This window comes from Erpetoichthys calabaricus, chromosome 2 (assembly GCF_900747795.2).
Source record: "Erpetoichthys calabaricus chromosome 2, fErpCal1.3, whole genome shotgun sequence".
In the NCBI taxonomy this organism is placed as follows: domain Eukaryota; kingdom Metazoa; phylum Chordata; class Cladistia; order Polypteriformes; family Polypteridae; genus Erpetoichthys; species Erpetoichthys calabaricus.
Window position 1 is genome coordinate 87108290 of NC_041395.2, and position 26316 is coordinate 87134605.

The 26316-nt window shown below is 39.5% G+C and overlaps 1 protein-coding gene across 6 annotated transcripts in view; it reads left to right on the top strand.

The window, feature by feature from the left end:
- Positions 1 to 26316, top strand: part of ubap2l (ubiquitin associated protein 2-like) — a 298828-nt gene that overhangs the window by 116213 nt on the left and 156299 nt on the right. For all 6 annotated transcript variants that reach the window (XM_051923264.1, XM_051923266.1, XM_051923265.1 and 3 more), the window contains 4 exons: positions 4906 to 5001; positions 13994 to 14039; positions 24328 to 24437; positions 26121 to 26173. In XM_051923264.1, coding sequence (XP_051779224.1) covers positions 4906 to 5001; positions 13994 to 14039; positions 24328 to 24437; positions 26121 to 26173 — 305 coding nt within the window. The remainder of the gene's footprint in view (positions 1 to 4905; positions 5002 to 13993; positions 14040 to 24327; positions 24438 to 26120; positions 26174 to 26316) is intronic.

Consider the following 26316-nt stretch of genomic DNA (forward strand, 5'->3'; position numbering starts at 1 on the left):
TGGTACATCTACATCCGATAGCTAACATTTCCTTATAATCTGAGGTCCTGGAACAGAGTAAATCCTCAACTTTCGCGGGGATTTACATTCTTATTTAAATTATGCAAAAGTTGAGGACTCGACTGAGAGAATTGGGGCTTTAGTTTCTAGTGACCTCCAGAAACTAATCTTTCACAAGATTGATAATTTTTCTCAAATGGAATTCTTATAAGGAAACCTTATTTTTTGATTGATATGCAGTTTTCATAACACAGTGACTATGAAGTGACCCATCAAATGCAAGTACACAAAATATAATAACATACAAATGACACTTTTTCTCACTAGTCATTTCGTTGGGTTCTGTGACCTTTTGTGCTGACATCTTAATGGGGGGAAGAAAAAAAATTAGAGTCAGAAAATGCCAAGACTGGTGAGGTGGATTGTTTTGAAGATTGTGAAGGATGCACTGGCTTGAAATAATCCCATCAGCAGTGTCTGTTTCATGCACTGCTTGAGATCCTTAAAGGTCTTGCCATATGGAAGTGCAAGAATGGCGAGTTGATGTTTAACCTTGTGACTGAGATCGATGAGTGGATTGGAAGCCTCAATATCTATGACCAGGCTGGTTAATACGTTGACACTAAACTCAGGCAAACAGTGGTGCTGTTTCTCACTAAGCTGCATCACTGATTTTGCATGCTTGGGCTTAGAGCCTGAAAAACTTGCACTATACTTTCATCATCATCTTCAATTTATTTAATCATTTTTAGTGAGTACCTGTACATTTTACTGTGTTTTTATTACATTCAATTATTACATATTTACCCTACTTATACCAGAGAAAATGACCGCATACCAAAAGAAAGCATTTGCATGAATTACAGTACATTGGTATTTTTCATTCTAGCACTGCAGGAGACATAGCAGTACTGTACAGTATACAGGTTTACTTTTTTTAGGGTAATGTATTACGCTGAGTTTGAAGTGAAAGTGTTTTGGGGGCTTATTTAGGGTTTAAACTATTAAAATGGGCATTTTTTTTTTTTTTTGACCACAATCCAAATTGGCGGTTTTTCACAATTTTTGGGTGCTCTAGGAATGTAGCCTGTGTGAATTTTGGGGGTCGTCTGTAGGTCCTTCCCTATTTCATTATCAAAGTTATTACCATTCACCGTATTTCCCCCCCCCCCCGCCCCCCCCCCCCCCCCCCCCACCCCCCCTCAACTGTGCATAGCTGTAAAAGCCTGTGTATGTACAAGGTTGCTGATTGTGGTGTAGCGGGTCCGCATCTCAGAAAAACTGTTTTAGTAAATAATTAAGACACTCGTGCTGGGGAGTGCAGCAGGTGCCAGAAATTGCCTGCTGAGAAAAAAATTCCTTATCAAGAAATCATTTTTGACAACACCACATATACCACGGTTATTGGCACCCCTTGAAATTTTTATGAACAAAGTGCAATTGAAATTTTTTTTTCTGTTTATATCATACTATACCTCTAACTATTAGGTCATTTATATGGAATACAAAATGTAGCCCATATTAAGATACAACATTGAAGGTGGTATGGTGCTTCCTGAATTTGAACTTTATTTCTGGATTGCAAATACTAGTTGTTTGAGGCTATTAAAGCAGAATGCGTAAAAAGGCAACTGCTTTGTTTGTTCTAGAATAAAACTTGTATGAACTACTTTCGTGCATTGCTTTTTGCTCTAGCCACCAAAAATCAACAACAATTTACTAATAAGATTATTTCAGTTGCACAAAATTTGGAACCAGTTTAATGCAGAGTAGGGGGGCGCAATATTGGCAAAACATTGCATCTCTATTTTACTTTGACTATAATGATACAGTATTTTGCATCCTTTAAAAACATACTTGTCAAAGTATTATTGATCTAGCTTGGTCTTGTTAATAGGATAGTAATTAGATAGATAGATAGATACTTTATGCTGTATTAATGAGATTAATGGAAACAAAAGTTACTGAAAAGAGGTCTTATTTATTTACTTAAAACTGAAGTAACACAAACATTAAAATCACCATTCAAAATATTATTGAGATCAAACAGTGCAAGTATGAGTAAACCATTTCAAAGTGGCCTACAGGATTTACCCAAAAGACCGACAAAGCTATTATAATAAAAGCATTTTAAACAGATACTTTCCCTTAATGTAAACAAGATGCGAATATAGGGCATGAATATTACTGTCTGGATAAACAAACTGATCTGCTGTGAGGTGAATTGTGCAACACTGAAACAAGAACAAAGATCTAACATACTGTACTATAGTGTAAAAATCCAAAGTTCTGTCAAATATACTGCACAGGAAAAATACTGTAGCATTTGTAAACAAGTTCTGTCATATATTGCACAAAGATGCAAACAATCCAAACCTATAACATTTTTAAACAAATTACTACCTTCAAGTTCTGTTCAGTGTCGCACAAAGATATCATAAAATAAAATTAAATTCTACTGAGGAAACTTCAAGTTGTGTGATAAAAGCACAAGTCTGTCCACAGCATTGGGCTTCAGAGCAGCACGGTTACATGTTACAACATATCCTCTGGTGCTGAAAGCTGTTTCAGAAGGGCTGCTCGAGGCAGTAATGCACAGGAACTTTTTTTGAAAGTTGCCTCAATTTGGAGAAATGTACTTCCACTGCTTAAGTGGATTTACATCACTGTCCACCTCTGGTATTCTCAAGTAGCTTTTGATCTCTTTCAAAGGCAGCGTGCCAAGAGACACCTTCTCTGAATTCCCTTAGACCATTAACACATTAAACACTGGGAGAGGATCACACTGGTGATGTAACATAACACAAAGAGTGTGTTTTGATTACTTTTTTCAAAGTGAGCGACATAATGTAATTTTGAGCTTGGAAAATCCTTAAAACAATAATTAAGGTATCGTAGAGGATACATATTGCACACTCCTGATGCAGAGACATTGCTGTCTGCTGCTACGTTACAATATAATTTTGTTTTGGATCAGCATTGTGAAAGCGTTTCATTAAGTTTTGTTTTTTTTTTTTTTTAATTTTTATATAATTAAAACTATACAAAATTAAGGGAACACTTAATACTAGAGTCCAACACTAAGTTGGTTAAGCTTTCAGGTGTATTAGTCTGTCCAGTTAAGAAACTTAAACAATTGTAAATCAACTTCACCTTCTTCGGTTCAAATGATAGTGACAACAGATGCAGTGGAGAGGCTTCAGCATAACAGTCCCCAAAAATGGGATGGCTTTGCAGGTCGTAGCCACAATCTCCTTATCCTTTCTGACAAACTTCTCTAGCTTTGCATTTTGCTAGTGTCCTTTTCATTACTGATAGCATTGTGCAGTACCTACAGCTGTTTCATGTTGCACAGGTTGTCCAGCTCTTCCAGGATGGCACATCCATATGTGCTGTTGCAAGAAGGTTTGCTGTGTATCCCAGCACAGTCTCAAGAGTATGTAGGAGATATCAAGAGGTGGGCCATCACACAAGGAGAGCTGGACAGGGCCATAGAAGGTTTTCAGTCCAGCAGCAGGACTGGTGTTTGCTCCTTTATGAAAGAGAGAACAACAGGAACACTGACAGAGCCCTTCAAATTGACCGGCTGCTGGTGTACATGTTTCTGAACAAAGACTCCATGAGGGCTTAATGTCCTCTAGTGGGACCAATCCTCACAGCCCATCACTGTGCAGCTCGATTGAATAACACAATTGGTAGCTCTGCTATTGGCACCCTGTTCTCTTCACAGATGAGAGCAGGTTCACATTGAGCACATGTTAGACGTGAAAGAGTCTGGGGACACCATGGTGAACGTTATGCAACCTTCATCCAGCATGACCCATTTGGCTGTGGGTCAATGATGATCTGGGGAGGCATATCCTTGGAGGGTTTCACAGACCCACCATGTGCTAGACAATGGTACCCTGACTGTTGTTGGGTACTGGGATGATCTCCTCCGAGCCATTGTCAGACCTTACACTGGTGCATTGGGCCCTGGGTTCCTCTTGGTGCAGGAGAATGCCCGTCACATTGTGGACATAATGTGTAGGCAGTTCCTGGATGACAAATGCATTAATGCAATTGACTAGCCCATACTTTTACTTTCCTCAGACCTGAATCCACTTGAGGACTTCTGGGACATTATGTATCTGTGCATCCAATGCCACCAAGTACTGCCTCAGACTGTCCTGGAGCTCACTGATGCCCTGATCCAGATCTGGAAGGAGATTGCCCAGGACACCATCCCCAAGCTTATCAGGAGCATCCCCAGACTTTGTCAGAAATGCATACAGGCACATGTTTGCCATACACACTTGAGTCATTATGAGTTGCTGTGACAAAATTCATGCAAGTTGGATCAGCCCGAGATTTCAGTTTTTGACTTTTGTTTTTCGGTGAGATGTTGAAAATATCCAACCCTCAATGGATTGGTGATTTTGGTTTCCATTGACCTTTGTTGCATTATTTTTGTTCTCAACAAATTACACCGTATTAATCAGTAAAGATTGTCCACTCAAATATTTCATTCATCAAGATCCAATGTGTGATTCACTTGTTCCTTTAATTTTGAGTGGTGTATGATTTAATATATATAATTTTATAATTTGGTATATTTGTTGCAGTCAGTGTTTAATGTGGTCTGAATTTTTCTAATTTTTGCCTTTTGGTATATTCATTCTCCTACCCCCAACCAGATAGTATTTCGTACCTTTTGATTTTTTCCACATATTTTTTGAGGGTGGCTTTTTCTTTTCTAACTGTATAAATCATAACATTGCATCATCTTAGGTTTGGTTCAGTATTATTACAGGGATATTTTAGTAACTGTGAATGAGCCTTTTAACATTTTGAAACGTGTATTTATCTGTGTATTCTGATTAATCGTGTTAGCAAAGAAGTCTACTAAAATTTGTTTGTCTTTAGTTCGTGGGCAGGAAAATGGGCTAGAAGGTGGAAAAAGTGGAGGTCCTTCTGGAAGAGGATCTGAAAGGGGTAGAAGAGGGAGAGGCCGGGGCAGAGGTAAGACTTTATCATTGTTAATTACTTAATATAGTGTAAATAATCAGGGTTTCTGTATATATATATATATATATATATATATATATATATATATATATATATATATACACACACACACACACAGTGGTGTGAAAAACTATTTGCCCCCTTCCTGATTTCTTATTCTTTTGCATGTTTGTCACACAAAATGTTTCTGATCATCAAACACATTTAACCATTAGTCAAATATAACACAAGTAAACCCAAAATGCAGTTTTTAAATGATGGTTTTTATTATTTAGTGAGAAAAAAAATCCAAACCTACATGGCCCTGTGTGAAAAAGTAATTGCCCCCTTGTTAAAAAATAACCTAACTGTGGTGTATCACACCTGAGTTCAATTTCCGTAGCCACCCCCAGGCCTGATTACTGCCACACCTGTTTCAATCAAGAAATCACTTAAATAGTAGCTGCCTGACACAGAAAAGTAGACCAAACGCACCTCAAAAGCTAGACATCATGCCAAGATCCAAAGAAATTCAGGAACAAATGAGAACAGAAGTAATTGAGATCTATCAGTCTGGTAAAGGTTATAAAGCCATTTCTAAAGCTTTGGGACTCCAGCGAACCACAGTGAGAGCCATTATCCACAAATGGCAAAAACATGGAACAGTGGTGAACCTTCCCAGGAGTGGCCGGCCGACCAAAATTACCCCAAGAGCGCAGAGACGACTCATCCGAGAGGTCACAAAAGACCCCAGGACAACGACTAAAGAACTGCAGGCCTCACTTGCCTCAATTAAGGTCAGTGTTCACGACTCCACCACAAGAAAGAGACTGGGCAAAAACGGCCTGCATGGCAGATTTCCAAGACGCAAACCACTGTTAAGCAAAAAGAACATTAGGGCTCGTCTCAATTTTGCTAAGAAACATCTCAATGATTGCCAAGACTTTTGGGAAAATACCTTGTGGACTGATGAGACAAAAGTTGAACTTTTTGGAAGGCAAATGTCCCGTTACATCTGGTGTAAAAGGAACACAGCATTTCAGAAAAAGAACATCATACCAACAGTAAAATATGGTGGTGGTAGTGTGATGGTCTGGGGTTGTTTTGCTGCTTCAGGACCTGGAAGGCTTGCTGTGATAGATGGAACCATGAATTCTACTGTCTACCAAAAAATCCTGAAGGAGAATGTCCGGCCATCTGTTCGTCAACTCAAGCTGAAGCGATCTTGGGTGCTGCAACAGGACAATGACCCAAAACACACCAGCAAATCCACCTCTGAATGGCTGAAGAAAAACAAAATGAAGACTTTGGAGTGGCCTAGTCAAAGTCCTGACCTGAATCCAATTGAGATGCTATGGCATGACCTTAAAAAGGCGGTTCATGCTAGAAAACCCTCAAATAAAGCTGAATTACAACAATTTTGCAAAGATGAGTGGGCCAAAATTCCTCCAGAGTGCTGTAAAAGACTCATTGCAAGTTATCGCAAACGCTTGATTGCAGTTATTGCTGCTAAGGGTGGCCCAACCAGTTATTAGGTTCAGGGGGCAATTACTTTTTCACACAGGGCCATGTAGGTTTGGATTTTTTTTCTCCCTAAATAATAAAAACCACCATTTACAAACTGCATTTTGTGTTTACTTGTGTTATATTTGACTAATGGTTAAATGTGTTTGATGATCAGAAACATTTTGTGTGACAAACATGCAAAAGAATAAGAAATCAGGAAGGGGGCAAATAGTTTTTCACACCACTGCGTGTGTGTGTGTATGTGTATATATATATATATATATATATATATAAATAATATAATGGTTGATTTTTAAGTTTGAATATTTTCATGACTTTTTGTTACACACTGTGCCATTAAGTCAGGGAGGGTATTGTTTAACAGTTTTAAAAAGTGTTGGACCACAACTCATGAAGATTAGGCATAATGTATAGAGTATTCTTGACTCTATGTCTGAATATATTTTGTGCAGTTTTACCTTAAATTATTGTTTAAAAGATATTAGTGTCTGTCAAACCTAGACAATAGCAGCTAGACTGATTCTCTGATTTTAAGTGCTGCGAGGTAAGATTCGAAGAGTTAGTTTTCCACTTAAGGTCATAGAGATAAATAGATGACATAATAGAACTGTTTCTAAATTTTGGTAGCAATTTAAAAGTTGGTTGTTTAATAAGAAAATTATAGCATAAAAATGTTTACATGATGATTTTGTGCAAACATCAGACATTGCTTCTTTGTACAGAAACCTAAAATGAATATCAAGTAGCCAATGAATTTCTTGTATTGTTTTACTAATAACTGCATTCCTTGGGAGAAGAAGCTTCCCTAACATCAGAGGAAAACTTGTGGCCATGTAGCGCCTCTTACTGGACCGAAGATGTAATAATCATATGGTGCTAGATCAGGGATTTAAGGGGGATGTGGAAAACATTCAAACTGTCTTTTGGCCACATGCACTGGGACATGAGTTGCCTTGGAACAGCATGGCCGTTATTTTACAGCATTCCTCCCCTCTACTGGTCGCTGATTTTCTGTGTTCTTGAAATTGTACCAAAATAGGACCCTTCATGTCTGAAAAGGATGTATTCATGATTTTCTTGGCAGAAGACAGGCAGTTTGAATTTCTTATTTACTGGAGGAGACTGGTGTCTCTTTCTTTCTGCCTCACAATGACGGACCCATATCATCTCCAGTGACAGTCTTCTCAAAAATACTCTGATCTTAATATTTTAGGAATTGGGTTGTCATCTCCACACACTGTTGCATGTGCAAATGAGTATGTTTGGGTACCGATTTTGCATAAACTTTATGGTAACCGAAGTCATTATTCACTGTGGCATGTACAGATCCATAACGAATATAAAATGTGCAGCAACAGCAGACAGTGTAATCAGTCGTTCACCTTGTCGATGTGGGCTTGTTTGTGCAATGTCGATGGTCGACCAGATGAAGCTTAGTTTGTTTGTTCTTCCCGCTTTAAAGCGTTCATTGATTCGTTCTGTTTTCACTTCCATACTGAGTCAACATCCTTCAGTGAATTTCAGCAGGTTTTACGTCCTCTGTTCAAAGAAGTCGGAGGTGCAATCATTTCATTTCAGCTAGACTAAGGGCATAGTGCTAAATCATGCAGTTTGTTAACCCATTACCCATCAAGAACTTGTATTGTGTCAGCTTCTATCCGTTGTAGTTAGTGTAATTTTCAAACTGCTTTTACTTTTGATTTAACATTGTAGTATAGCTGATAGTGCTTAACTCTTTTAGGGCTAATTTTTTTTTGTTTCTTTTCTCCCAGGGCTGAATATTTTCCAAAAACTAACATTTTTTAAAAAAGAACACAAAGCAATTGTTTAACATATCAAATCAACAAAAAATATTTACTTTTGACAAATGTTACTGTCTTGCATGTTGTATGAGCCTGAATTCTCTATGATTTCACATACATATCACATACATTTTACACAGCAAAGACTGATCTCGCTCAAAGCAGCCAATTTCAGTCATTGCCACATTGCACTCCTTACAATATGTGTTGCTTTGGTGCCTATTTTTCAATTGTCTGTTGCTGCACTTTCTAACATATATTGTTAGTGTGTACTGTAGAGAGACAAGTCACCCATTTGCCATCATGCCATACCACTGCCACCAAGTTTTCTGCCAGCATGAAAACCGTATTGTCACCTCTTTTCATCTTCTGAAACTTTATGAACTTTATGTATGGCATTATAGCCTGGCTCACCCCATGGGATTTGCTTCTGTTTATTACAGAAGTGAATAAAACTTTGCAGCAGCACGTACCTAAGCCACCAGGGGACAAAACACGTTTGGACCAATGCTCCCTGAAGTTACATCACCAATTCTGTCTCATCTCTATTTGTAATGCCACAGCGCGCTTCATCTCGTCTTTCGTTGTAGGTTTCCACTTTGAAAAACGAGAATGCGATGCAAACGCAGCCCGCGATTAAAAAAAAATCTCTGCCTACCTGTTTGTCTCGTCTGACAGTAGCTGAAAAGCAGCATCAGGAGAGAGCAGCCTGAAGTACAGCAGCTGGTGATCTGTCGTGTCCAACAGCAAGCCATGCCGTCTTGTAAACTCCGGTAGCCAGATCAGCTCTCAATGGATCAATGTCTGTGTATTTATCCCATGCGAACCTTGCCATAGATGCATCGGCTGCGCGAAGGCACGCAACTGGCAGCAGATCCGCTGGCACGGCATCGGCTGGTGTCTGATCAGCTTATGCCTGCTTCTAACTCTCTTGCTCGATCTCCTGATCACTGCCAATAAAGTCTGATTCTGAAAAATCAAGAGTCCGACTCCGCGATAATGCGCAAATGCGCATAATGCGAGTGTTTTCTTTTCTGCACTTGCTTCGCTGCCTTTTCACATGTCGGTGCCATCTTGCCTGTTTACATTTCGCAACTCACGCACACGCAATGTTTATTTGCCGAGTCAACGAGTCTAGCATTCCTCCAAGCACAGAGGGAATGCCTGTGACGTGACAGTGAGATTTGTCGCCATTTACAGCTGATTGTCGCCCTCTATCCCTGGATGTCGACTTTTGTCGACATCCGCCTTCAACCCCTCCTGTCGACAAAAGTCGACATCCGCCCTAAAAGAGTTAAGGTACCATCTGATGTTGGCATCTTATACTTTAGGTGATCAGGAACAGTCACGCAGCATTGTATTAAATATGCCAGTCTGAAAACTTGTGACTTTGGGATAGGTGTAAGAGTTTGTGGGTTGCTGGGGCTCTTGCTAAATGAACATTCTCAACAAAGCTTTCAGTTCCATGCAAAGGCTTAGACAGTTTTTTATGAAAATTTTTTGCTGAAACGCAATGGCTTCACACAGAAGTCAACATAAAACATCTGTTGCTGCATGCTGTGGCTGCCAGTTTGTCAAGAATGTGCGGCAGGCAAGCTGCCAGGCTGTGTTCATGGGGCAACAGCAGCGGCCATGGTCACAGTGCATTGCAATCTGGTTTCTTCCTCTTATCATTGTTAAGTGGCAGTCCTCCCAGGCGAACAGTGCCATAGGCTGTGTCAGCTACATGAACCTGTTCAGCACCACGATTAGCTGGGGACCAATCAGCTGAAGCTGCAAAACCTCATATTCGTTTTCAATCGCTTGTATCAAAATCAGAGTCCGACAAGTCTTAGTCCAATCCATATTACTAACCGAGAATGCTAAACCGGATGATGGACGCAGGCACATCCGGCCATGGGCCGTAGCAGCAAACAGACGTACTGCGCAGGCGCAAAAAGAGTCCGCGAGAGGCGGATGAGGAGCCGCGAGAGGGGGACAAAAGAGGCCGCGAGAGGCGGATGAGGGGCCGCGAAAGGCGGACAAGACCACAGTAAAAAGGAGTGAGCACAGAAAAAAGACAAAAAAGGAGAAATGAGGCGCAACGAGCACCGAAAAAAGGAAAAGGCACATAAAAAAGTAGTCAAACGCAGGCAAAGCACGAAACACCTTGCACACGAAACTAGACCCAAAAAAAAAAAAAAAAAAAAAAAAAAAGAGGCTCGCGCACAACAGCAAGGCAACCCCCCCCCCTACAGGCACCGGACGGGACACACACCAAGAGGGGGATTCAACAAGCCCATGGAACACAAAACCACCCCACAGACCCTACAAGCAAGGGACGGGACACACACAAAGAGGGGTATTCAACAAGACACAGGAACAGAAAAAGAAAGAAGACGCTCGCGCAACAACAATCCTCACCCCCCCCCCCCCCCCCCCCCCCCACACACACACACACATCCATAAGAAGTGACACCCAAAGCCACATATTCTAAAGTGAACGTCAACACCTTCACACTAGACAGCATAGGTGGATCTCCTTACAATAAAGCACTATTAACCGTTCAACTGCAGAAAAGGAAACATATTAACAGTGACTGCGATCCTCCTTATTACTTATCCATATTTCGCATGCTGAGAAAGAAACAAGTCATGAATACACGGTCACGGGTACAAAACGAAAAGGAAAGGATAACAGGAACAAACACACGAACACGAAAGAAACAACAAAATAGACGGCTATGCAGCATAGGTGGATCTCATTACAATAAGGCACTATTAACCGTTCAACCGCAGAAAAGGCTCCATATTAACAGTGAGTGCAATACTCCTTATTACTTATCCATATTTCTAAAAGAAAAAATGTCTCGACTCCAAAAACGCAAAGCTCAACTAAAGCTTCTAACTAACGATGTACCTAAAAGTAAAAACTTTATGAACTGCATTAGATCCTACAATAGTTCATTTGCTTTTGCATCTACCGGAGTAAATATCAGGCCACCAAAAGGCAATGGCCCATACTGCTTTCCCCATATGTGCACAAATACTGCATCGCATTGGAACAGTGCACCCTGAAACAAATCAACAACGCAAATATGCACAAATCTACATCCTAGATCCACATGACGCTAGCTATCAATCAAAGTGCTGCATCGCATCAGTCACGGATTCAAAACGAAACACCTCCCGTCTCAGACATACGTTAACGGCAAGGAAGGCTACAACAGGCTTCTCACACAGCACAGGCCAATCGATTACAGCTCCAAAACAACACGTCCCAAATACTACACATGCAACAACGCGCCTCTCAAACGGCACAAGCAAAACATACACCAGGAAAATTCATTCAGATTAATGAATGTCATTTGCAATCATTGTCATTCAGTTCACTTCCCTGAAGAAACAACTGGCAATACAAGTAATACATTTGTTGTCAAAAGGGTCAAATTAGACTGCCTTCTTTACATTCATATACTGAATATCTACAAAAGCTTCTAACTAACGATGTACCTGAAAGTGAAATCTTTATCAACTGCATTAGATCCTACAAATCGGTATCCACTATGAACATTAACGGTGGCACTGCACGTGACATCCGTCTTGAAAAATGTTAATTATTGATGAATGTACAATGGCATGAAGTCACTTACTCAACACCATTCATAAACTTCTACAAACGTTTATGAATAATAATATTCGATTTGGAGGAAAGGTACTTTTATGAGGAGGAGATTTTAGACAGTGCTTAGCTATTCTTCCAGATGCCATGCACTCAGCTATTGTTCAGTGCACCTTAAAATACGCAGACAATTGGCATTGCTTTCAAAAGATACAGTTAGTAAAAAAGATACGATGTCCAGAACCAGATCATAACAATTGCTTATTACAACTGAGAGATGGTACACTCACCAATACAGATGGACTTCAGCCACATATTACAATTCCTCAAGCCTTTATCTGCGACAACTTAGTTAGAGAGATTTGGAACAGCAATCTCATTAGACCAAATGCCCCTTTTAACACAACGCACTATATTATGTCCAAAAAATATTAATGTGCAAAACATAAATACCCAAGTCATTCCATTACTTCCTGGAGAGACACAACTCTTTCTAAGCTCTGACAAACTTGACTCTGATCACAACAATAACCATCTTCATTGACCTTACAAGTTCTGAGCTGGAATTACCTTTTACACTTAAACGGCGTGTACAAAGAAATTTTCAAATAAACCTTTACACTGTGCCACACACTATATTGTTTGCTTTCTATTTGCATCATCTACACCGTCACACTATTCTATATCTCATTCATACATCACGCTCTTTGTCATTCCCAACACCAGGGGTTGGCGAGCGAAGCGAGCAGGGGGCGGAGCCCCCTAGTTCAAACAGAACAGGCAACATGTTCTCCATGGAGTATTTTGCTTTTATGCTTTAACCTCTCACTAGATGACAGTGTCATTTTTGCCATTGTCTGCGCCTTGCTACTCACGGGAGCGCAGGAAATCTCGGTCAAAGCCAATGAAGAGAACTTTCCTTCTACCAATGAGAGTCTAACTAAAACGCAGCGGTTGGTTTTGTCACAGTTTACAGCTGATTACCGATTATCGTCAGCTCCTCCTATTGACAAAAGTCGACATCAGCCCTAAAAGAGTTAAAGTAGTTGGCCTCCAAAACTGAATAAGGAACCTAATATGGCATTTGAAGAAGTTTAGACACCCATTCAGTTTTAAGTCCTAAGGGCTCTGCTGGTCTTTAGTCTGGTCTGCCTTAGCTTGTTAGGTGTTAGTGCAGTCAGTAAATGTCATTAGGAATTGTCTGCTGACGCCAGTTATAAATTCTTTAAACAGGTTCTTGAGGTTTGCACAAAACGTACTTAAATATCTGTGAGTAAATAGGTAGAAGACTGTCTGTCCTTTGACTGTGTAGACAAATGTTACATTTAGTTTTGAGGTTGCTTAGGAAAGGTGATGATTAATAATACAGATACAAAAGAAGTCCAACAAAACAATAAGCCCAGTTTCTCAGATGATGAAAGTATAGTTATGAAAAGATATCCCAGTGAACAGCTTCCTGACAGTTATGCAGAATTTTGTCCCACCATGATACTGATGTAAGTGAAGATTTATAGAAACTGGCAGTGCTCCCCAGACAAAGACGTTGTAAAACCCAGGTGAAATCGCATGGTTGAGCAGGCACAGGACGAAAACTGTAATCCAAAGGGTATAATTGCAGTCCAATTTTGCAGTGAAAGTCTGAAACAAAAAGGTACCACAGATTGCAATCCTGATGGTTTTTCATGGCTCTTTATAAACTATCACCCTCATCGTGTTTCGCTTATCAGCTCTTGCAGCAATTGCTGAAACTGCCCACTGATGCAGTACTCCCGTGGTTGCTGGGGTTTGCCATCCGTTTAAGTAGTGTTGCTATGGCATCCTCTGCGGTTCTCTGCAGTATGTTGCAAAAACTAGCAAAATGGCAGATTCGGTCGTACACCTGTGAATTGCAAGAGCCGATTGTAATTGTCATTGGTAAGTTGTCTTGTTTTTAACATGTATAAAACGATCTGATAACTTCATAATGCTTAGCCTTTGCTACATGTTTAAACTGAGCGACAGGTTGTACCATTTCAGTCAATGATAACATGCAGTCTTGTGTCTTGTCTTGATGTCAAATTATTTTTGGCTTCTGTAGGGGGTTCTGGAAGGAGAGGAGGAAGGTTTTCTGCTCAAGGCATGGGGTGAGTATCTGGTTATCTTAGTGTGTGTGTTTTTTTTCCCCTTTATTCCTCAAGGTTATATGTATGCTTGCTTCAGAGCTATTAAAAATGCAACATTTATTTTGCTTGATTCACCTTTGCTTTTAAGTAACACCACTTTGCAATTAGTTTTGGGTGCATGCATCCTGATTTTTTTTTTTTTGTTGTAATTTTTACATAAAGATTTAAATAACATTTGTTTTTGTGATGTAATTTATTGAGCACATTTTTCAGTGTATGTTTAAAGACTAGCCAAATAGAGTAGAATTAAAATTGTCTGTTTACAATCTGTCTTGGCTTTGTGAAAGATACCTTTAGTGCTGCTTCAGTTCCCAGTTAGCAATGATTGTTTGCCAGCTGGCTTCATTTTATACTGTACTAGCTGTCCCCCATGGCTCTGCCCACATAGTAGTGAAACAGGACAAACTTTAAAAATCAGTTTAAAAAAAAAATAAAAATGTAATTCTGGCCAAGCAGAAGGTAGGTAAGCACGAACATTAAATGTTGGCTCTGTATCTGATCATGTTCAGCTGTGATGGGAGAGCGTCCCCTGTGTGGGGAGAAAAGCACGTGGCCCGTGACAATCTGTGCCAATCAGCAGTTACCCTCTAAAACACACGTAGCTCTGCTTGCTCGTTCTCTCTCTCTCATTTCAAATGTTACTCCTTAACAATGTGTAGATGATGATGTCTGTTGAACAAACAGTTATCGCTAGCTAAGCAGAGGCAAGGTATGCTCCAACATGTGGTGAGAGATGGAATCACTCAAATGGTGGCTGGCCCACAGTTGCTCTAGGATTCTTGCAAATAAATCGGTACCACAAGCAAACTATGATACTTAGTGGGATGAGAGAAGTCACGAAATCAACCGGAATGTTGAGCAGATTATTGAACAAACCTGATCTAAATCCGTTAAGTAGTTCTCTCGTAAAAAGCAGACTGACATACATTGAATTTTATATATAGATATTAATGTGCTGTAATAGATTGAAAATTTTATTCTGGAGTTCTTTTGTGGGTGTACACTGAATATTTATGAAAGCTGCTCATTTAAGCAGGTGGATTTTTCTGTTGATTTGATAGCTGACAAATGGGTCATAAGCATTTGTATTTAGTGTAATTGTCGTCCTGTCGTATTCAGGCCCCCATGTGTTTTTTTTTTTTTTTTTTTTTTTTAAATTCAGTTACTGTTTTCCTAGGTAAACAGTTGATCACCAGCACAGTGAAATGTTTAAATTAAAATGCCCATGCTGTTTTGGCATCTTTAGATCTCCGCTTTACCTATGCCCTCTGGAAAGCAGTTAAGTGAAAGTGAATTAGAGAAAGAAGCAAAAATTTATTTAATACTTATATATTTATGTTCCGGATCGATGTCAGTACTTCCCCCACAGAGTCAGAAGTACTTTGAGAGCACAAAGGGCAATATGTAGTTTATCTGTTTGCTAAAGTATTAAATGTTTTAATGTAACACTAATTACATTTTGCCAAATTCTACTGACATTTGATAGATAGATAGATAGATAGATACTTTATTAATCCCAGGGGGAAATTCACATACTCCAGCAGCAAAAAATATTAAATTAGAGTAATAAAAAATGCAGGTAAAAAACAGACAATAACTTGAATAATGTTCAACGTTTACCCCCTCTGGTGGAATTGAAGAGTCGCATAGTTTGGGGGAGGAATGATCTTCTCAGTCTGTCAGTGGAGCAGGACAGTGACAGCAGTCTGTCGCTGAAACTGCTCCTCTGTCTGGAGATGACACTGTTTAATGGATGTAGTGGATTCTCCATAATTGATAGGAGCTTGCTGAGTGCCCGTTGCTCTGCTACGGATGTCAAACCGTCCAGCTCTATGCCAACAATAGAGCCTGCCTTCCTCACCAGTTTGTCCAGGCGTGAGGCATCCTTCTTCTTAATGCTGCCTCCCCAGCACACCACTGCGTAGAAGAGGGCACTCGCCACAACCATCTGATAGAACATCTGCAGCATCTTACTGCAGATGTTGAAGGATGTCAGGCTTCTAAGGAAGTACAGGCGGCTCTGTCCTTTCTTGCACAGAGAATCAGTATTGGCAGTCCAGTCCAATTTATCGTCCAGCTGCACTCCCAGGTATTTATAGGTCTGCACCCTCTGCACACAGTCACCTCTGATGATCACGGGGTCCATGAGGGGCCTGGGTCTCCTAAAATCCACCACCAGCTCCTTGGTTTTGCTGGTGTTCAGTTGTAGGTGGTTTAAGTCGCACCATTTAACAAAGTCCTTGATGAGGTTTCTATACTCCTCCTCCTGCCCACTCCTGATGCAGCCCACGATAGCAGTGTCGTCAGCAAACTTTTGCACGGGGCAGGACTCCGAGTTATATATGAAAGTCCGATGTATATAGGCTGAACAGGACTGGAGAAAGTACAGTCCCCTGCGGCGCTCCTGTGTTGCTGACCACAGTCCTTTGCAGTTTTTACTAGATTGGCTGATCTTGTGTTGGATTTGGAGTAATTGCTTATTTGTCAGATAGTTTGATTTACAATGTCCCCCATTTCCCCAGCCTGTTATAATTCGAGTATAGAACATTCCCAAAACTTGTCCTAGCAAGAAGCGTTTTTCTAGTTTACAAAACGAAAAACATTTCATTAATGAATCATTTTTATTTCAGTTAACGAAATCAAATGATTGAAAACTAGAACTAAACAAAAATGGAAAAAATGTTTTTAGTTTTAAATTTCACCCCACTTTGTGCTTAAGGTACACACAAGTGTGCACTTGCCAGTACATTTAAAACTATGCAGTGGTAACATTAGCTTTGCATGTGCAAATACACCTCATTGGTGATATAGGAGTCTTGCTATCAGCAGCTGTTATCTGTGGATTTTATTGGTCATTTTTACCTACGAGTCAGATTTCCCTTCTAGAACTGAGAGTGAATACCAAAGCTTCATTACTTGCCAGTGACTGACTTGATGGGTTTTTTTGGCCACAGATGTCTCACTGTTTGTCAGGGAATGGCATCTTTTACCGAGCATCATTGAAGACTGAGCTAAGTAGTTTGAAAATTAGAACCACGGAGGATTTGCTTAGCTCAAATATCCAATTTAGACTAGGGAAATAAAAAAATCTTTTTAAGAAAACACATGACAATAAGTATTTGCTCAATAGCTTTGCTATCTTCAGAAAAAAGTCAGATTCTGATGTCCTAAAACAATTTACTTGGTTGAATCAGTTGAAATTAAAAAAAAAAAAAAAAGAAAAAGAAAAAAAAAAGAATATTAAATATAAGTATGTGTGTGCATTGATCTTACTGCTCATGAAGGGAATCTCAAAACTGAAATTAAATAAACACTTGCTTAAACTTAAATTGCTGTCATATTACCCATTTCATTCTTTCACTTTTTTTGAATATACTGGAAGGCTTGAACTGTTACATTATCATGAGTTCTGTCAGTTAATTGTGCAAATTAAGTTGACAGGAACAACATGAATGACATACAATTTGACAACTAAAGAAAACCGTTTTTAGATGTTCAGAAAAGTGTTATTGTAGACATTTTTAGTGAGTAAAACAAAACTAATAAAATGTGACAAACTAAAAAAAGAAAAAAAAACCTAACAAGCCATGTGTTTAATGTTCTCTTTTTTAGGTTGTGTTTTTGATACATTTTAGATAATCTTAGTTTTTAATTTGAATTATGCAATGCTGTGTAAAGTGTTAAAATGCTGCCTTTATCTTGCGGTAATCAGATAGTATTTAGTGATGGATATTCTTTATGCAAGTTGGGCAGGATTAGTTTAAGTTTCTTCTTTTACCTGCATTTAAAAGTTTGTACAATTACACATTTGAACTTGCACCAAAAATTTTAGATGCAAGTTCAAATGTGTAATTGTACAAACTTTTAAATGCAGGTAAAATTCCGTTACAATGAATACCTTTACAAAGAAATTTTCATATGGCACGAGTCTATAGAAATCTTGTTACTATGAAGTACATTCAGCAGAAACTTTCATTACAACGAAGTGCCCAAAAGACCTTGAAATGCCTGAATGAATCCTCCACAGAGCAGTTAGTTCTGTGGTCGCAGAACACAGAAAGCTCAGTTGTGCACAACAATCCCCAAATAGAAACATTATGAATTCCTTGTACTGTGGGTTTTTTTTTTTTTTTTTTTTGCTGTTTTTGGTCGTTTTCAGTGATACCTTTTGCTTATTGCTCGTCAACATTTGAAAAACATCCATTGGAATTTAACTCTTCGTCAACCTCCTATAGAAATGGGACACGAAAAAACGATAACAGTTCATATTAGAAAAAAAAAAAAAACTAAAGTTTTGCAGTTCTTGATTGCGGCAAAAAGAAGAGACGTTGCCAGTTAATTCGGAATTTCGCCATCGACACTGTCAACTTTCTTGAAAGACTAAACAAAAAAAGAAGTAAAATCTTGGGTTGCAAATGTATGCAAACTGTTGCATTTGAAGACGCAGAAAAAGCCGTTTTTATGTGGTTCAGTGATACTCGTTCAAGAAACATTCCTATTAATGCGGCACTCAGTCAAGAAAATGTGAGGTTACTAAACTCTCTTGGAACCTCCCCCAAGTGGACAACACGCAGAAGAGCATACCAAAGTGCGATCACATCATCTGTGGAAGACTGTTTCTCTTGTCGGGGCAACAACGTGCTCACAGCTCTGCTGCGGCTCGGCACTGAAGCAAACGGAACTCGATGGGTGATGCAAGGAACATTGTAAATGCAGGGAACAGGATTACTTGGCCACTAACCTGGTCACAACCCTCTCTGACTGCTGTGTCTGTTTATCCCAAAAGAGTTCAGAAACCTCACAATATGAAGAAAAGGATGACTCGGCTTCTGATTGGTAACTCTGCTGCCCGCAACATGGTTCCGCATTTAGATAATGTTTGCGTTGAATTCCTCCCACCCATTTGCACAGCAGTGCTTCAGCCATTGTGTTTGGGCATTATTCGCACCCTGAAAGTGTATTATTGCAAGGAAATGCTGAGAAAAATTCTCATCAGCATAACTTGTATGCAGGAGAAGATTAAAATTAACACGAAAGAAGCTATTGAAATGATTGCAAACGCCCGGACGCAAGTTAAAGAAAGCACTAACTATAGCAACAAATACAGAATCTCATTACAGTAATCCCTCGCTATATCGCGCTTCGCCTTTCGCGGCTTCACTCCATCGCGGATTTTATATGTAAGCATATTTAAATATATATCGCGGATTTTTTGCTGGTTCACGGATTTCTGCGGACAATGGGTCTTTTAATTTCTGGTACATGCTTCCTCAGTTGGTTTGCCCAGTTGATTTCATACAAGGGACGCTATTGGCAGATGGCTGAGAAGCTACCCGGCTTACTTTTCTGTCTCTCTTGCACTGACTTTCTCTGATCCTGACGTAGGGGGATTGAGCAGGGGGGCTGTTCGCACACCTAGATGATACGGACGCTCGTCTAAAAATGCTGAAAGATTATCTTCACGTTGCTATTTTTTGTGCAGCTGCTTCCTGAAATGACATGCTGCACGGTGCTTCGCATACTTAAAAGCTCGAAGGGCACGTATTGATTTTTGATTGAAAAACAAACTGTCTCTCTCTCTCTCTCTCTCTCTCTCTCTCTCTTCCTGCTCCTGACGGAGGGGGTGTGAGCTGCCGCCTTCAACAGCTTTGTGCCGAGGGTGCTTCGCATACTTAAAAGCAAACAGCCCTATTGATTTGTTTGCTTTTTTTCTCTATCTCTCTGACATCTGCTCCTGACTTGAAGAGGAAGATATGTTTGCATTCTTTTAATTGTGAGACGGAACTGTCATCTCTGTCTTGTCATGGAGCACAGTTTAAACTTTTGAAAAAGAGACAAATGATTGTTTGCAGTGTTTGAATAACGTTCCTGTCTCTCTACAACCTCCTGTGTTTCTGCGCAAATCTGTGACCCAAGCATGACAATATAAAAATAACCATATAAACATATGGTTTCTACTTAGCAGATTTTCTTATTTTGCGGGTGGCTCTGGAACGCAACCCCCGCGATGGAGGAGGGATTACTGTACAACAAAATTTTCATTACAAATGAAATATTTTTTTTGGTCTCTGGCAGTTTGTTGTTTCTGAATTTTACCTGTATACAAAAGATAGACATATCAATATAAACATCTCTAAGTCTGGGTGCCAAGCAATGTCAACAAGTTAAGGATTGTTAGAATAAATAGTACAGCATGGGCCTAATTGGCAATAGCATCTTAGTTGTTAAGCGTCTACTTGTGTACAATACCTTGAGTGAATCTTGCACCACAGAATTACTGGTATATTGTTAAGTGTTTCTTTACTTTCTCCTTCCTTTCATCTTAAATTTCATATATTTATGACCAGGTAATAAAATTTAGGTACTATGCACCCATTGTACATCAGCTTTTTTCAAGACTGTCTTAAGTGTATTGACATTTTGAATTCCAAATGAATGAAGTAACAATTTTATCTGATTCATTTTTGTAAAGATTGTTAATATGAGGGAAATATATAGGTGCTTTGGATCAATATTCCTTTTAACACAATGAATTCCCCCAGCGAATGTGATTATGGCATTACAATTATACATTAACATCTTCATGCCATCAGGTTGATAAAATTGGGATTAAGTATTTGTAGCTGCTACTACAAATACTACTGTGCTACTACTACTTCTGAGACAAAAAGAACATGATTGTGTTTAGTTTCACATGTGAGATTAGTAAGTGAAACAGTATGCTCATATTGAAGTAAATTCTGAACCAGGGATCCTGTGAAGTTTCTCCAGTATATTCAGTACATGGATCAGTAATGTAGAACACAATTTCATTAGCACATAAGTCAACCGTCTAGCACTCTTAAGGCCTTCCATTATGACCACCATAATCGCAGGCAGTTTGCCAAGTCTCAGTCTGATTTCTAACAGCGTTTGTGAACATCGTTGATAATGGAACAGTATAGCCTGGTTATGCATTTTTTTGACTGGCAAACGGTTCTTCTATATGATAGTAAGCAACTTTAAAGAGCATGTGCTTTGGCTTTCGAAATTAGGGTGCTTTATGTGACTTTTCCAGTGAGCTAACCACATTGTTAACCTTCATTTACTTAGCAAGTCTGTGGCATGCTCCCATGAAGCCAGTCATGTAATGTGTCATGCCCAGAGACTTGGTCCAACTAGTTCACGACTGTCTCTGGTTGTAAGGGCAGAGTTGTATGCATGATAAATGACAACCAACAAATGCTCTTTTGGAAGTACAATACATAGAATGCATTGCTGATGAATAAGGAATGTGGGTATTTTTGACCTCACAATTCTGAAATTAAGTATGTCGGTCATGTTTTACATACCATGACACAATGGAAAAAAGAAAAAAAAAAAAAGGACCAGATATTGTGGCTGAGCTTGCCATAGCTATTTACCCCATCAGGTAGTCCGCTATTGGCTGTCAGATAAGCAAGACTGTCCTTGAAGGTTGCTAAATTAATTGGGCATGCCCAGCAGTTTTCAGTCATTTAAATTGACATGGTCCAGGGATAAGATCATCACCTTCTGATATGCCCCACAACTAAAAGTTGGGAGATGTTGCATCAGCTTGAGACATCTCTTGAAATATGGAGACTTTGCACTGAGCTAGCCAGCACTTGAGCTCAACGTGAATGATCACAATGGTAATATACAAATGTTCCTTTCCTGGACATACTCCTTTATTTCCCCTGTGACCATCTTCGGGCTAGCCAGTGCTGCACAACTACCCTCTGGAGTTCCATGGTCTAACTGGCAGCAACCAAGCTTCCATCAAGTCCTCTGTTCACTGGTTGGCCTTACTTGGACCACTTTTGGTGGGTACTAACTACTAATTGTTGGGAACATCCCACAAGATCTGCCATTTTGTAGATGTTCTGACCCAGTTGTCTAGCTGTAACAATTTGGCCCTTGTCATAGTTGCTTAAATTCTTTTTCTTGCCCATTTTGTCTGCTACAAATTCATCATCTTCAAGAATGAACTATTCAATTGCTGCCCCCCCATGAAAGGTACTGTTATAACGAGATAGTTATTCACTTCACCTGTTGGTGGCGCTAAGGTTGTGGCTTATTGGTATAATGTGTCAACAAGGGATGAGGAATACAGGTGTTTTAGACTTAAAACACAAGACAGCTGAACATCTCATGTTTATGTACCATGACAGAATGGATGGTATATGTCTGTTATATGTTTATAGTGATACTGTTGATTCCGAGCAGGGACTTTTAGAATGCTGCTCTTATCCCATTTTTTGCCACTTTTACCCTGTTATTCTGGTTATCATAGAAATAAAAATACATGATTTGTGGATGCCTTAAGACTGCAATGATGCGACCAATCAGATGTGCGTTGTAAATATATTAATGTAGTTTCATGCATTTAATTGCACAATTAAATGTATAATACTACGTCATTATTATGATACTAATGATTCAAATTGAATGTGTTAATGGAAGTGGATAATCTCACAAACATGCTTCTACTGATGTTGCTGAAATGACACTTAATTTGTGTCATTCGTTGTGCGTTTTAAAGCCAAAGTAATTTTCATTCTTGTAGCAACTAGGACGGGGCTCTGTCCCCCTACTCCAGGGGTCCTCAGTCACGGTCCTGCAGGGCCGTAGTGGCTACAGGTTTTTGGTCCAACCCAGTTACTTAATAAGCACTTACCGCTCAAGTAACACTTCTGCTTCACTTTAGTGGTCTTGCTCGTTAATATTTTGAACCCTTATTGCTTATTTTAGTCTTAAACAGCTGTATTCTTGGTTTTTAATTGCTCCTAATTAGCAATAACATGCAAATGACAAGAGACCGGCATTTCTCCATTTAGCTTGTTACCGTTTACACATGTGTGTATTTATCAGGCACCATTGGGTTTAATTAAATACTTGGAAGGAAAGTGAAGAGAAAAAAGTGAAGGACTGAGAATTACTCATCCATTTTAGCCTCCAAATCATTTGGACGATATCCTTAGAAAGGGGAAGGAAATCTAGGATATGAGAATTACCTGACACAGCAGAGTTAAAGCACTAATAAGCTGTGAAATTAAATTATTGGCAAGAATTGCTTTCTAATTAAACCTGGTTAAAACAAAAATCTGCAACCACTGCGGCCCTCCAGGACTGTGATTGAGGACCCCTGCTCTACTCTCACACACTTGAGGCTTGCTAATAATGATCCTTCCACAGGTTCTTAAAAAAGATAGTCACTCTACTAGAGGCCATGATTGACCATGGTAGACCCTATCTGAGTACACCACTAAACTATCCCATTTGTGTACCTTGTACACACCACGAGGAGAGGTGTGTACAAAGGCAAGGGACTTAATATGAGCTCATCACCTGCAGTCACAGGGAATTCTTCTTTTATGGTGAACAGTTGCAATACCCGGTCCCCATCACTAATGGGGTTCAACCGGTTACACATGATTTTTGTGTCAGGCAGACAATCGTTGATCCATGCCATGTAGCGCTCGGGGTCTGTTGTTACTCAGTCTCACATGCTTAATGCTCAACAGGCCCTTTTTCTCTCTTCCCCCCCCCCCCCCTATTGGCCCATGCAAGAATAATTGAGTTTAGTATGCACGTGTCATGAAATGGATTGCACTTTTATAATAGCGAATATGCACTATACTATATATGCAATATATGTAATATGTATGTTGTCAGCTAAGAAATTTCTCCAAATGTTCTCATCCTCTCCACCTAGGAGATTCTTTTGCCTGTCTTGGAGAAGGTAATGATATACAGTTAGCTCTTTAAGGGCACCATCTATGTTGGTTTTCGGTTACTGTTATTTCAGCAGACAAGTTCTACATGCTCTAGCCCAAATAGAGCGGAGTGTGTCAAAACACTACTCATAATTGGATATTGCATTGTTTTAATTATTCTAATTCTGGGTTTACGGGGCACTTCAGACTAGGTGTAATACGATGAAGACCCAAAACTCTTGGATCAGAATGACGTAAGCAAGAATGTAATTTAAATTTATGTAACCTACGTTAATTGAAACATTTACAGTATTAAAGCTTTTGGTTGGCACAGATGTTCTACATGAAGATGACCATCTCATCACAGTATGGTTCTAAAAGACGATTAGCTAAATTTTCTCATTGAGCATAAACTTGACAGTTAGGTTTTAAATAAACAAATGGTCTTGTAATCAGACTTCCCTTGCTTATACACATTTAAAGGTATAAAATGTGGTTTTGCAGCATTCTAATTCCTATAACTTGTTTTTCAGAACCTTCAACCCAGCTGACTACGCTGAACCTACAAATACAGAGGACAACTATGGGAACAGTAGCAATACTTGGAATAGTACAGGAAGCTATGAACCTGAGGACTGTACAGGTATAATCCTCTCTGTAATGTCTTAATACAGTAATCCCTCGCTATATCGCGCTTCGACTTTCGCGGCTTCACTCTATCGCGGATTTTATATGTAAGCATATTTAAGTATGTATTGTGGATTTTTTGCTGGTTCGCGGATTTCTGCGGACAATGGGTCTTTTAATTTCTGGTACGTACATGCTTCCTCAGTTGGTTTGCCCAGTTGATTTCATACAAAGGACGCTATTGGCAGATGGCTGAGAAGCTACCCAACCAGAGCGCATATTACATATTAAATAAAACTCCTCAACTATATTGTGAGCACGGGGGCTGTTCGCACCCCTAGAGGATACGGCATTCCTCAAAAAACGCTTAAAGATTTCCTTCACATTGCTCTCTTCCTTGCTGGGCTTACATATGGCTGCTTTATCAAGCGATATGCTTCCCGCACTGTGGTTTGCATACTTAAAAGATCAAACAGCACATATTGATTTTTGATTGTTTGCCTTTCTCTCTCTCTCTTGCTCTGACATTCTCTGCTCCTGACGGAGGGGGTGTGAGCAGGGGGGCTGTTAGCACCCCTAGACGATACGGACGCTCGTCTAAAAATGCTGAAAGATTACCTTCACGTTGCTCCCATCTGTGCAGCTGCTTTATCAAGTGACATGCTTCCCGCACAGTGCTTCGCATACTTAAAAGCTCGAAGGGCACGTATTGATTTGTGATTGTTTGTTTTTCTCTGTCCCTCTCTTTCTCTCTGACATTCTCTGCTCCTGACGGAGGGGGTGAGAGCAGAGGGGCTGTTCGCACACTGGCCTAGAGGATACGGACGCTCCTCTAAAAAATCCTGAAAGACTACCTTTACATTGTACATCCCTGCAGCTGCTTTGTCCGGCGGTGCTTCGCATACTTAAAAGCCAAACAGCCCTATTGATTTTTGTTCGCTTTTTTCTCTGTCTCTCTCTGACATTCTCTGCTCCTGATGCGCAGTCCTTTGAAGAGGAAGATATGTTTGCATTCTTTTAATTGAGACGGAACTGTCATCTCCGTCTTGTCATGGAGCACAGTTTAAACTTTTGAAAAAGAGACAAATGTTTATTTGCAGTGTTTGGTTAAAGTTCCTGTCTCTCTACAACCTCCTGTGTTTCTGTGCAAATCTGTGACCCAAGCATGACAATATAAAAATAAACATATGGTTTCTACTTCACGGATTTTCACCTTTCGCGGGGGGGGTTCTGGAACGCAACACCCACGATCGAGGAGGGATTACTGTAACTTAATTTTCTTTGAGGCTGTTTGCATGTTTATCAGCATATATGAATGCGCTTGAATTGTTAATTTACCATAAAGTAACCACTGTTTTATGGAACATTTGTTTTGTCTTAGTTTTTATTTCATTAATTAGATAAGTCTTTCATACATAATACATTTGGCAATATAAAAATTGTATTCCCTGGCTATAATTAACAAACTGCCAGAGGTTTAAATTTAAAATTTAGGTTAGTAAAACCTAGGAAAAGGAAACTTTAGAACATTGTAAGTGGACCTTCTTCTGGAAACAAGTAATTGGTTACAATGTACAGATGTTCTGCAGTAATGAAAGTAAATCAAATTTGCACAGGTGTCTCAACTTCTCTTGACTAAAAAGCCTTCTGTCTTAAAGCGGAGTTGGAACAGACTATATTTAATGTTTTATTTTGGCAGGTGCATGGAGAACAGCTGCTGAAGAATGGGGAACAGAGGATTGGAGTGAAGATGTAAGTTAAATGAACGAACGGTGTAGTTTTGTTAATTCTTATCTTTAACTGTTTTTTTGCATACAATTTAATTGGTTACTAAAGTAAACTTCAAAGCCATTTAGAATTAGCTTGATGGTTTTTTTGACCTTGCTTATGATGGT